Source organism: Cimex lectularius, unplaced genomic scaffold, assembly GCF_000648675.2.
Source record: "Cimex lectularius strain Harlan isolate CLEC.00 unplaced genomic scaffold, Clec_2.1 scaffold62, whole genome shotgun sequence".
Taxonomy (NCBI): domain Eukaryota; kingdom Metazoa; phylum Arthropoda; class Insecta; order Hemiptera; family Cimicidae; genus Cimex; species Cimex lectularius.
This window is the reverse complement of record NW_019392785.1, coordinates 694,975-708,575: the sequence shown is the minus strand read 5'-3', so window position 1 is coordinate 708,575 and position 13,601 is coordinate 694,975. Positions and strand designations below refer to the sequence as shown.

At 37.7% G+C, this 13,601-nt stretch overlaps 2 protein-coding genes across 6 annotated transcripts in view; one reads left to right on the top strand and one right to left on the bottom strand.

Annotated features, from left to right (window-relative positions):
- Nucleotides 1-13,601, bottom strand: part of LOC106666348 — a 461,223-nt gene that overhangs the window by 128,422 nt on the left and 319,200 nt on the right. The window lies entirely within an intron of this gene.
- LOC106666291 (histone H2A-beta, sperm-like) lies at nt 11,095-12,510 on the top strand. Its single transcript, XM_024227846.1, has one exon. It carries the CDS (start codon nt 11,874-11,876, stop codon nt 12,234-12,236), a length of 363 nt encoding a protein of 120 aa, XP_024083614.1. The 5' UTR covers nt 11,095-11,873; the 3' UTR covers nt 12,237-12,510.

The window sequence follows — 13,601 nt, the reverse complement described above, 5'->3', positions numbered from 1 at the left end:
TCGATGATGCTGGGGTTCATTAGGGGAAACAAGGTTTTTCGAAGGAACGGCTTCCAAGCTCAACTATGTATCCTTCTACATATTTCCTTACAAAATGGGCTTTATAATCCAACGACTTAATGGCCGGATGCGATAATAAATCCTTGAGTTTTTTTTTTGTACTGTATTAACCACTTGTGCAATTATATTCGGCCCAAGAGCAATTGGGAAACCAATTAATGAACGGATTCCCACGCTGATTGTTTGTCTAAAAATTAAACCATTAAAAGACAGTTTAGAAAGTGTTTGGAAGCTGTTTCTCGGGGTCTAGACCGCAGGTGATTTCAGTGAAAGTTATCTCGACTTTTCTCCCTTTGGGCCTTGTACTTGCTTTTAACGCGAGACCGATGCTACCATCTCATCCCTGCGCGATGTTTATGACGGGCACCCCCAATTAATTTTATGGACGATGTGGCAATTTCAATTAAAATATCGTATCCGGCTTTTATTAGTGCATCGCATGCCACGAAGCGATAAGAATTGATATCCTTGATTTCTCTTTCTGTTCTTTTTTTAATCCATTGCTGTTTATACAGTTTAGCCGGCGTAACCAACATGCCTTCTTGCATGTCACGTGTACATGAATCCATTAAAGCACAATGAGTGACATTTAATTTTGGATCGATATATCAATAGTACTTGATCAGTAGGAATGAAAAATAGTTGAACTGGTATTAAACTCACTTCAGACTTGAGAATTTTGACGTGATCCATGTTAATTAAATGACTAAAGGATGGAATCAACATGATATATATTGACATATATATTGCTTTTATTATTTAAACTTTAGTAGCGTAGTAACCTTGCTATCTTATTATCGTAACGAACCCATTCACCTTGGTTTTTCACGCTGAAATCCATGCCATCAATACTTATGTGGTGAAAAAACTAAAAAGAGGTTACACTGAGAAAAACATCCTCGTAAGATCTGACATCCAAGCAGCGAAGACTAAAGAAACCAGCACACCAAGGGATTTTGGGTAACGAAAAAGCAGAAACGCCAGAGGAGGACCTACAAGACATATACAGTCATGAACTTTTTTTTGGGGTAACAAAAACAAACACAGAATCATCCATCCCATATATCCCAAAAATACAAAACTCGAGGCATAGAAATGCTATAACAAACCTCACCAAGATTAACACTCACTGCTACAGTTAAGTGGAGTGATAGACCCGGTAATCACTAGCATCTGAGAAAGCATACACAGCATGGGCATGTTCAATGATGACCTCATTTGTAGATTATGCAATGAGGAAGAAAAAGCCACCCATATCATCTTCGAATGTGAAGCAACCGCTCAATGACATAAATGACATAACCTGATATACAGAGAAAACACTAAGAATTAACGTTAGTCAATGACCTAGAATTCCATAAAAGATAAATTGACAGACTAAACTAAGGAACTATGAAGGAACAATAAGATAGAAGGCTGCACCACTTGGGGAGCATAAACTCCCACTTTTTAGACTCGTTTTATCATCTTCATATTAACGTAATACAGTTTTCTTTTTCTTTTTTTAAATAACCTTGTTGTCATAATGAAGAATGATTTGACCTGGATCAATGTGAAATGTAAATCAGACAAGTTAGAGCATAAAACCAACGAGACAGTAATAAAGCCGAATCGGCATAAGTGGTTATGTTCGATTAGATATGCCCCCTGGGCAGAAACAAACATCTTTCCCAGTTATTATCCCCGTTTGCCTACCGGGATAATCTCCCCGGTAGAAAGTGGTCCATACCCGGTTTCTTTAATAAAATTCACGCTTTGCGGGACAACACGCATCTTAGATATCGCGGAGACGATCAGTTATGTTAATTACTAATCAATATTAATTAAGTACATTTACAGTTTTGGACAAATTTGAAAAAAGGTCACTCCAATGCCTCCATCTAATGAGAAATAGGGTTTTATTCGGATCAACTATTTTCGGAATTCCACGACCAAATTGAATGAAATTATGATTGCTGTATTAATGTATTTCGATCATCTTGTCAGGTTGAATTTCCATTTTTATTTAAAATAGTTGCTTTAAATTGGGGTGGTAGAGTTGTTGGACATGGAATGTGAGTATAGTAGGGGTATTAACGATCTCTGTTTTAACCCTGTTAGGACCTGTTAGATCGAGAAAAATGATGACGTAGTAAGAATCGGCTAGTTAACATTTTTCGATCTAACAGCCCAGGGCCAATGTTAGATCGAAAATGTAGTCACTTTGCAATCCGTTAGGGAGAAGGTAACCAACATGGCACCATGAATTTAACAGCTGTTTTTTGTTTACACGTATTTTTATTCTCAAATACGGATTAATTAAATCAGACAAATACATATCTTTTGTTAATTTCTGACCTGTTGTTATACTCTCATTCATAATAGATACATCCCCTATTTTACAAAGTAGTAGGCTGTTAGATGTTAGGATACAAGTTAGATTTGTCTACACGAATTGAAGCGTGTCACTTGTTAGTACTTGTCGAGTGCATAGATAGTATTTTGAATGAAAGAGTTGTTTAAAATTCACTTTTTTGAACTTCTGGCATCTTACAATTTAACACAACAACAAAATCAAAACAAACAACAACAAGCCTTCAAGGACTGTTATAACTGTATTTTTGGTTATAGCAATCGCCACGCGCAGCATTGCGGAAAAATTTACGTTTAACATGCTAAGAAAAGAAGGGGGCATTCACGATCTTACTTTAACAGGAGTTAACATCTTACAAACATTGTGACTAACCCTAATAACGACTGGTTAGGAAGCTATTATATTACCCTAACAAAGCCCTGTGGTTTATCTAGAAATGCACCCAAGCAATTCCCTTTGTTTTCTAGAGCATAGGAAATGGTGAAGACAACTTTGAAACCTTTCCGTTGTTCATTTCTGACCTATCCTTATACTCTCATTCATAATAGATACATCTTCTATCCTATAAGACGTTGGGTACAAGTTAGGGTATGTCGGCACGAATTGAAGGGTGTCATTTGTTAGTACTTTTCATAGTATTTTGAATGAAAGAGATTAATTTTCCTTTTTTATTAATGTGTGGTGATTAGTGACCGTTAATCGATATTTATTTAGAAATCGTGAGGTGCGGTCTGGTGTGATGTAGGTTTCAGAAAAAGTTTTCTTTATCGTGCCAACGTTTCGATCTTTATTGAGATCATCTTCAGGGCTCGAAGTGTGTCTTCTGTGTAATTGTGTCATTCTTACGTGTCGTGTCGAGAGTGCCTTTTTTATTAACTTCTGGCATCTTACAATTTAACACAAAAAACCAAACAAACAAAAACAAGCCTTCAAGGACTGTTATAGCTTTATTTTTGGTTCTACCGATCGCCACGCGCAGCATTTAGGAAAAATTAACGTTTAATAAAAAGAAGTGTTGTCTATGTTACTTGACATTTCTCTATTCGAGTTAACATGTTACAAACATCGTGAATACTCCTAGTATGTTTGAAGATTAAATTTTTAACGAAAAGTCATTATGAACGATGGTGTTGGAAACGTAGCAGGGAGCTTGGCCATGATTCCGAGGAATATGTATGTTGTTCGGGGTGTATTCCTTGAATGAGGAAGGTTGAACGAAGCTACTCTTTTTGCTCGAAAATGCTCATTTCCTTGATATTAATTTGACTATTAGTCTGTGAGTTGGTTCCAGGTTAGACCTGAGTCGAAATAGATCCAAAGTAGTGTAAGAATTCAGTTTTGAGGTATGAGTGAAGTACGAGGGGTCCTGTTTCGGAGAGTAAATTTAGCATGGGTGGCAACACATGTACCTAGAGCTACTCCAAATTGGGTTCAAGACCAGAGGATAACACAGCTGAGTCACCAAAGCAAGCAATGAACGTGGAGAGTCTAATATCTTAGGTACGAGATTAGTCTGAGCATCGTTCCCTCAGGAGCCAAGAAACAAGGTCACTTATGGTTTGTACAGGAGACCATTTTTAAAAATTCAGACGAATGAAGCATATGTCATATATATATCAATACTGAATGTCAGGAAAAGTGCACCTATCTACACTTATATATCCAAAATATATACATGATTACATTGGAAACCAGTTTTTAATTATGGTTATTAGCGTACCTAAATTATATCATTTTCAAGAAAATATTTAGAATACTTCAAGTTTTTTCATTCAATCTAGCAGTCATGTTATATATAGACAATTGTAAAATTTAATTGAAAAATAGTTCCAGTCTTTGGTTCCATATAGAAAGCGCGTAGGAATGGCTCCTGACATGAAGAACCGTGCTTGAGAACGGCAGTGAATATCTTGGTCCTCTGTTCCGGTTTTTGGAGAATACAGTTGTTTTATTGAATATAGTAATGATATTTTTTTGTCCCATAAAATGTGTTAAGACTGAATGTATTTCTTAGCATGAAAATGTTGTGTGGGACGGTCATTGGTCGAATATGAGTACCCTACCAACCCTTGAATAAGTTAGTTATTATAGGTGAAAAGGACGGAGAGTACTCCATTACGCTGAGTGAATGGTATGCAGAATTGCAAATAATTAAAAATCTATGTGCATGTAAGACTCGAGTTACGATTAGGAACTGCATGCGTTGAGAGCTAAAATAACTAGCCGTTGATAACCTCTGGAGCCCAACCTCGGCGGCTGGAAGAATAAGATCGAGGTCTGACCCCGTCCTGCCAACATTTACCTTAAGTGTTCTTCACATTTCCATACTGATTGAGATTAAAGTAGCACCTTTCTTTTTTCTAACGCATTCTTCCAATCAAAGAGTTCTAGTTCAATGTGGAAACTAAGTACTTAATTTTATTTTAACTTTTTTTTAAATTTTTGTACTTTTATTGATCGTTCTTTTCGTACGATTATTTTACTTGAGCGTAATTTGCTTTGAGCCGGAAAAATTCCCATTACTACAAATGGCCTTCACGTATTGACACCGTCAATCCTCAACAAAGGTACACCAGTGGGAGTGTACGTGGAAAAAAAGGTCCGTTTTACCGTGAGAACCGACGAACACATATCCTTCTATGACACTCCGATTCGTCACAAATCGCCCATTTGCCCAATTTTTTTTTTTATTCGGGCAACGAGTCGATCATGTAAACGTTACAGTTTAGCGTGCCCTGACCTATTTGGGCCTCGTCAGCCCCGGGGCTTACAACAGTTGTGACGAAGCCTGTGACTTATGGAAGTGTATTCAACTCCGTCCTACTTATGGCGGGTAAAAAAACCTCTGGCCGAAAGGACTTAGGAAAAGGGCCGCCTCAGGTACAATAAAAAGCTAATTAAGCTTCATGATATAAACTAGGCTCGAAAAGTGTTACGGCTCATTTGAATAATGCCTTCGAAACGAACACGACTTGGACCTAAATGGAGATGACTTTTACCATAAACACTTTTACCGAGCTTACTGTGTTACATAGTTTATAAAAACACCCGCACCTTCTTGAATTACGTAGTAGGGCAGCATTATTTTTAATTGAGACAAATTACATCTTTAGCTAAAAGTTTTCCAAAAGATTTTTCCGTAAATGGTTGTTTTGGTTCCTAAGAATACATTTTCAAAATTTTTAGTGGAGTGTTAGCGTTTGTGGGGCGGATTCATTAGCAATATCATAAAGAATTTAAGAATAGCAGAAGGTGTCCAAAGTTTTACTCTCGGAGTACTCTGGGGTAGTGCGAATGAATTGTTGTGTGTGGATGTAATTTATTAGCATGAATAACAGGTTTTAACCCCAATTACCCCGCTAAATATCAAATCTGGGATAGTGTGAATATATATTTGAATTTAATTCACTACTTTCGTGGTCCGCTTGACCAATTAATACATGACAATTAATTAAGGTTTTTAGTTGAGATGAAAAAAAGCTAATGGCACGAGAGGGATTCGAACCCACGACCTTCGGCTAGATACGCCGCTGCTCTACCACCTGAGCTATCGTGACCTCGATCCACTCTCCATCGCCATTTCAATTGTCGTCGAGAATCCAAACCGATTACACGACATTTGAAAAATGGCAAAAGAAGGGAAAACTCATAAGGTGGGGTTGACATGGGGAGTTGATGTCCGAGTGGATCGAGGTCACGATCGCTCAGGTAATAGAGCAGCGGCGTATCTACCCGAAGGTCGTGAGTTCGAATCCCTCTCGTGCCATTAGCTTTTTTTCATCTCAACGAAAAACCTTAATTAATTGTCATATATTTGAATGTAATTTATTAGCGTGAAGGGAGCGGGTTATGCTCAATTACCTCGAGGAATATCGCGAACACTTTCGGGTATTGTGAATGTGATTTATTAGAGTGAATGAAGGGGCTTGTAATCCCTAATTACCTGGAGGAATAATAATATTAAATAATAATAATTTTGAGATACTAGGTCTGCTGTACGAATGTGATTTATTTATTGACGTAAATGGAGATGCACCACCTACCCCGAGGAATTTCGATTACAGTGGGGTAGTGTAAAAAATGGGCGCGTGTAATTTAGTAGCGTGAAAGGAGGGGCTGCCCCAATTACCACGAGGAATATTAAGTAGTGTGAATGTAATTTATTAGAGTGAATGAAGGGGCTTGTTATACCTAATTACCTGGAGGAATAAGTCGAGTACTATGAGATAGTGGTCTGCTATATGAATGTAATTTACATATTAACGTAAATGGAGGGGCACATCCCCAATTTCGCCGAGGAATGTCACATACTCTGGGGTAGTGTGAATTAATGTCTCAATGTACTTATTGGCCAGAATGAAAGGTTTATCCTCACCTACCCGAGGAATATCGATTACAGTGGGGTAGTGTAAAACAACAGTGTGCGTGTAATTTATTAGCGTGAAAGGAGGGGCTGTCCCCAATTACCACGAGGAATATCGAGTAGTGAGAAAATAATTTATTAGAGTGAATGAAGGGGCTTGTTATAACTAATTGCCTGGAGGAATAACGAGAGTACTTTGAGATAATAGGTCTGCTGTATGAATGTAATTTATTGACTTAAATGAAGGGGCACATCCCAAATTACTCCGAGGAATGTCAGTAGTCAGGGGTAGTGAAAATTAATTGTGTCAATGGACTTCATTGACCTGAATGAAAGGTCTATCCTCACCTACCCCTACGAATAACGATTACAGTTGGGTAGTGTACAAAAAATGTGAGGGTGTAATTTATTAGCGTGAAAGGAGGGGCTATTCCCAATTGCCACGAGGAATATCAAGCAATGTGAATATAATTTTTTAGAGTGAATAAAAGGTTTATCCCCAACAACCCTGATGAATATCGAGTTCTTCGAGGTAGTTCGAATGAATTATGGTGTACGAATGGTAATTATTAGCGTAAACATCAGGGCTTAGCACCACCCCGAGCAATATCTAGTACTCTGAATGCTAATTATTATGTTTTTGTATGGTTGTTATTTTATCCTCAATTGCTAGCAATCGGATAAAAATAAGAGAGATGGTTACCGTTATATAACAGAATTTGGTTGGGGAAAGAAAATAAGAAATTAGTAGGATAACGCGAGAAAAACGAGGAAAGCTAAAAACGAGATGGGTGACCAATGTAGTTCGTCGGCCTAAAAACTGAAAAAGAAAAAAAATTTGCATGGAGTTTGAAGTATCAACTGAGTGAATAATGTAGATGTTTCGACGAAAGTTATCGTCATCGAACTGTAGATCAGATCAGAACAGATTGTATTGTTAATTACGGCTTTGAATTGTACACAGTTCAAAGTATCAACGTGAAGATCAGAGAACGTCCTGCCCGAAAGATTGTCATTCCTGACAGTTCATACACGCGCCTGATAAAATCAATCGTTTCGGCTGTTCGACGACTAGAAAAAGCATTCACTTTTAATGTCGTCAGGCGATTATGTATCGATTTAACAACTAACCACCCATAAGGTTAAAAAAACGGCTTTCATCTCGATACCGGAATTACGCGTTTTTAAAAATGTAATTAGAATAAGCCGTTCGTTTTTCCTAGTTGTTTTCTCACGTGACGGTTGATTGTCCCCCGACTATCACTGGAGGAGATCTATCAGCCGCTGGTTCATTGCAGTATCGCGTGGCTTGTGACATTTCTAGCCGGAGAAGTTTGAACGCTCGTGGCCAAAGGCCCAATGAGGGAATGGTAATTTCATTTTTTGATTTTCGTTAAAACGGCCGTGGGCCCACTGCATATGGCGTATAAGGCCATGATCATCGAGAACAGCGAGACCATATATGGTAGACGATCGGACTCGAATGGTGAAATTTTGAAACATCGAGAGAACAGGTTGGTCGCGTGAAAACAAAATAAAGAAAAACAAGCCAAGTTGGTTACGTTTATAGAATTCACTAATCAAAATTGTTTACCGTTTAAAAAAAATACGTAAACTGTACCAGTTTAAATTTATATTTGTAAATATTACAATAAAAAAGCACTGGGTTTCTGAAAGGCAATCCTGTGCGTCATGAGGATAATGGCACTGAGAATAAAACAATATTGCAAATCCTTTTAATTTAGTTAAAAATTCTACAATCTAATGTGATAATTTACAGTAAGTTTACTAGTTAAAAAGTAGGCTTTGTAATATATCACTATCGGTTTAACCCGCCAATGGTTCGCAGTTGGTCGGTGCTTGAGAACTTTATCATAAAGTAAATATATTTTATCACCTTGTTGATAAACCAACTCATAATTCCTACACGTCGATCGATCATACAAAAACATTGTACAAAATTGTAGTTCGTTAATACATTGCATGGTGAAATTTTGGAGAAATATCAGAGGAATTGGGTCAGTCATATTTACTCAATTCCCTACTATTTTTTTTTTTTTTTTTTTTTGTTAAAGGTCTTTCATTTTATATAAGGTAAGAGTTCACAAAATTCCAGGGGCGACGGTGTGAATCGATCTCACGACCGCGGGTCTAGCAGTTTATTTTTAAAAGTGTCTTAGGTTACAGAAAGTTTCAAATTTCTGTTTTATATTACCTATATTTTTTGTTACCTACAATAACCTTGCTAAAATCGTAACAACGGTATCACAAACCATTCCATTATTTGCTAAAATATATATGATTAGCGAATCAATGATTTTGTCCAAGTCATTGGAAGATAGCTCATATTAAAAATCAAATAGATTTGCTTAGCTTTTTGTTAAGCGAAGACATAATTTCTACCAAGTACTCCTGTCCAAACATAGCACCCTCATTTCAAAATTTCAGATATCAGATCAGTCAGTCTAAAGAAATTGTAGGGGTTCCCTATTATGTGATTATCATCCGACAATATACGACCCTACTGCCAGATAAACGACAGTTATAACTCTCAAACTTCAAGCCGAAAACATTTAGTTAAGATATACTTGACTGTTAGCAAGTTATAAGTTCCTGAAAGTTTTGGCAAATTGAAGGAGGTTCTCATTGGTAAGCCTAACTGGTAGCATGTTAGCGGTTCCTGGCTGGTTTGGCAAATTGAAGGAGGTTCCCATTGGTAAGCCTAACTGTCAGCAGGTTAGCGGTCCTGACTGGTTTAGCAAATTGGAGGAGGTTCCCGTTGGTAAGCCGGTTAGGTGGTTCCTGACAGCATTGGCAAATTAGAGGATGTTTCCATTAGTAAGCCTAACCGTTAGCAGGTTACTGTTGTATGTCGGCTTAGGTAAATTTGAGGAGGTTCTTATTGGTAAAACTGTTAGCGGTTCCTGACTGGTTTGGCAAATTGGAGGAAGTTCCCATTGATAAGCCTGTTAGGCTGACAGGTTTGGCACACTGGAGGAGGTTCTCATTGATAAGCCTAACATTCAACAAGTTAGCAGTTCCTGACAGCATTGACAAATTGAAGGATGTTTCCATTAGTAAGCCTAACTGTTAGCAGGACAGCGGTTCCTGACGGCTTTGGCATATCGGAAGAGGTGCCTATCGGACAGGCTACAATGACCTATTCTTAGGCGTGCCAAGACCGCTTTCTCTTTAAGGGATGTTCGAACGGCGTAGGGCCATTGGAAATATCACAATAATGTTTGTTTAGGTAAAAAAAATCTATAAACTACGATAAAATGATCAACAGATCAAGTTAAACTTGGCGTGTTAAAAACATTTTCTCTTTTTGGACGTTTTTTATTCTGGCTTTTGAAAAAAGCTAAAATACTTAGGGAAGACATTCACTGCGGATTGTTAAAGTTTATAGCTCATTTAACAACCATATGTCTGCTCTCCTTAATTGTCATATTTTCCTAATCTTGACAAATGACGTTGTATTCAACAGTAAATTCTACCGTCTGTGGTTTTTATCGAGTTTTTATGGGGAATTATATGCCATTTTTTCGATGCCTTTCGAAGCAATTTGCATAAGAAATTGGCCAATTCCTAGCCCTCTTCTTTCTACGGACGATTTTCATTATTTGTTTCTACCAATTTAAGGATTTAATACTTTATAATTTCTCAAAAATCATGACCATTAGATTAAAAATAGCCTGACTCGAGAACTAGCTGTTTTTTCAGTTGCTATTTAAAATACTAAATTATTAAGTATAGTTTTAACAGGTCTGAGAGCTAAGGTAAATGATGAAACGTTAGGTTTCCTCGATCTTATTCCAATGAATCAACAGCTGCAACCCTGTTGCGAAACTCTTCGTTGTCAAGATGTTGACCAACCCTTTCGTAAACGGTCGAGCCTGAATGCGGTCGCGTTGAAAAACCATCCTGGCAACAAAAGCGGCCGGAGAGAAATCACGTAGGGCCGCGGCGAGGAAAAAAGCGTCCTGGAGGAAGACAAGGGGACTCCTGCGGGTCGAAGAACCTGGGTCGAGGACCGGAAAAGAGCAAACTGGCGACATCTGATTTAGGGATGGGCTTGACTACGGGTTCTATTCTCTCAAGAAACCGTTGTCGCAAGACAGGGATAATCTCACACCTCTAATATGGAAATCCGTTTTGAAGATTGAAAGTACCCCATGAATGTCCTCTTATAATCCTACAGTTTCAGTTATTTATAAATGAAATATGCGAAAGGGAAGAGAAAGCTGTCGAATTTTCATATCAGTATTCCATAGCCAGATTATTATATATTAGAAAAACTAAGGGTATATTTTAGAAAACACAAATAATTTAACAGACAAATACATGAATTTTTAGATTCACCATTTTTTAACCTACACATTCAATCTCATTTAATTAATAATTTAACTGTCTATTAATTGAGTAAGCCTATTTTAATGGAAAAGGGCACAATAAAACACATTTACCACTTATTTCGAAGGTAGTTAGCATCCGCTCAAACCAAAGAAACATATCTAAAATGTATATAAATGTAAAAAAGACATCGGAGGATGGATCTAAAACGGAAAAGTTCATTCCACGTTGCGCATAGGCCTATAAGTATACCCTGACACCTTTTAACAGGGATGAAACGTCGTATGTACCCGATGTCTGGAGAGCATAACACGGAAGAACATATAATAACAGACCGCAAACAAGTAGGTCTGCAGATAAAGAAAAACGACCTCCTGAATGACGTACAGTCGGCTTTGAGGCGCGGCAACAGGCAGATTGCTGATCCAATCCCACGGCCACAATTACTTTTAATTTAATCTTTGTACATTCATATGTGACATATACACGGAGGATATGCGACAGATGGCGGGGCATATCGCCAATTAACCAGAGGAATATGGTATATTCTGGAGTAGTGAGAACGAAGACCGGTGTGAGAATTTAATTTATAAACGTGAATGGAGGGCACATCCCGAATTACTACGGGGAATATTTAGTACTCTGGGGTAGAGTGAATTAATGTGTCAATGTAATTTAGGCGTGAATGAAGGGTTTATCTCCAATACATTCACACTGTCGAGTCGAAATTGATAGCATCGAAAAATGGCTGGACGTGGCAAAGGAGGAAAAACGAAGGGAAAGGCGAAGACCAGGTCGTCCCGTGCTGGACTTCAATTCCCGGTCGGAAGAATCCACCGTCTTCTGAGGAAAGGCAACTACGCCGAGATGGTCGGAGCCGGTGCACCCGTGCACTTGGCAGCCGTCATGGAATACTTAGCCGCTGAAGTTCTCGAATTGACAGGCAACGCCGCACGTGACAACATGACTATCAGGATCATTCCTCGTCACTTTCAGTTGGCCATTAGGAATGACGAAGAGTTGAACAAACTTCTCTCCGGAGTTACCATCGCCCAGGGTTTATTCCCAATTACCCCGACGAATATCAAGTTTTCTGGGGTAGGGTGAATATGTGTTAATGCAATAATTTATTAGCGCGAATGGCAGGTCCATACTCAATTCCCCGACGAATATCGAGTTCTCTGAGGTAGGGAGAATAAATCTGTGAATTGAATTTATTAACGTGAATGCAGGGACCATATCCCCAATTATATCGAGAACTCTGCGGTAATGAGAATAAATGTGTGAATGCAATTTATTAGTGTGAATGAATGCTTATCAACAATTATTCTGAGGTTAATCGAGTACTCTGGGGTAGTGTGAATGGAATCTGATATGTGAATGTAATTTATTAATGTGATTGGTGGAGGGCATATCCCTAATTACCCCGAGGAATATTGAGTACTCTGGGGTGGAGTGAATATAATTTATTAGCGTGAATAAAATTGGTTTAACCACAATTCTCCGACGAATATCTAGTTCTCTGTGCTAGTGTGAATAAATATGCGAATACAATAATTTATTAGCGCAAATGGCAACTTTATTCGAGAACTCTGCGGTAATGAGAATAAATGTGTGAATGTAATTTATTAGCGTGAATTAAGAGGCTTATCCCCAATGACCTCTAGGAATATCGCGAATACTTCGGGGTAGTGTGAATTACTAACATTATTGAGAGAGCACCAAATTACCCCAGGAATATTAAATACTCAGGGGTACAGTGAACGAGGTCTGGTGTGAGAAGGTAATTTAAACCTAATTTTAACCTGCTGAGTCGATTGGAAAAAGAATTAGGATCGAAAAACAAGTAGTTTTCGGGAAAAAAAATAAATAAAAAAATTTATATACTTTTTCGATGTAAATCGACCTGCTGAATAGATTGGAAAGGGAATTAGGCTCGTAAAACACGTAGTTTTTTCAGAAAAAAATATTAAAAAAACGAAAACAAATTTATAGTCTTTTCGATGTAAATCGACCGGCTGAATAGACTGGAAAGGGAATTAGGCTCGTAATACGCGTAGTTTTTCGAGAAAATCCCAAAAAAACCCCAAAAAATTATAATCTTTTTCGATGTAAATCAACATGCTGAGTCGATTGGAAAAGGAATTAGGATCGAAAAACAAGTAGTTTTCGGGAAAAAAAAATATATATATATATATAAAAGCCACACAAAAACACGAAAAAAATAGTCTTTTTCGATTTAAATCGACCTGCTGAGTCGATTGGAAAAAGAATTAGGATCGAAAAACAAGTAGTTTTCGGGAAAAAAAAAACAAAAACAACAACAACAAAAAATATAAAAAAATTGATAGACTTTTTCGATGTAAATCGACCTGCTGAATAGATTGGAAAGGGAATTAGGCTCGTAATACGCGTAGTTTTTCGAGAAAAACCCAAAAAAACCAACAAAAAAATTATAATCTTTTTCGATGT

Excerpts from the sequence above, each read along its gene's own strand:
- LOC106666291 (XM_024227846.1), top strand. The coding sequence starts at position 11,874 with ATGGCTGGACGTGGCAAAGGAGGAAAAACGAAGGGAAAGGCGAAGACC.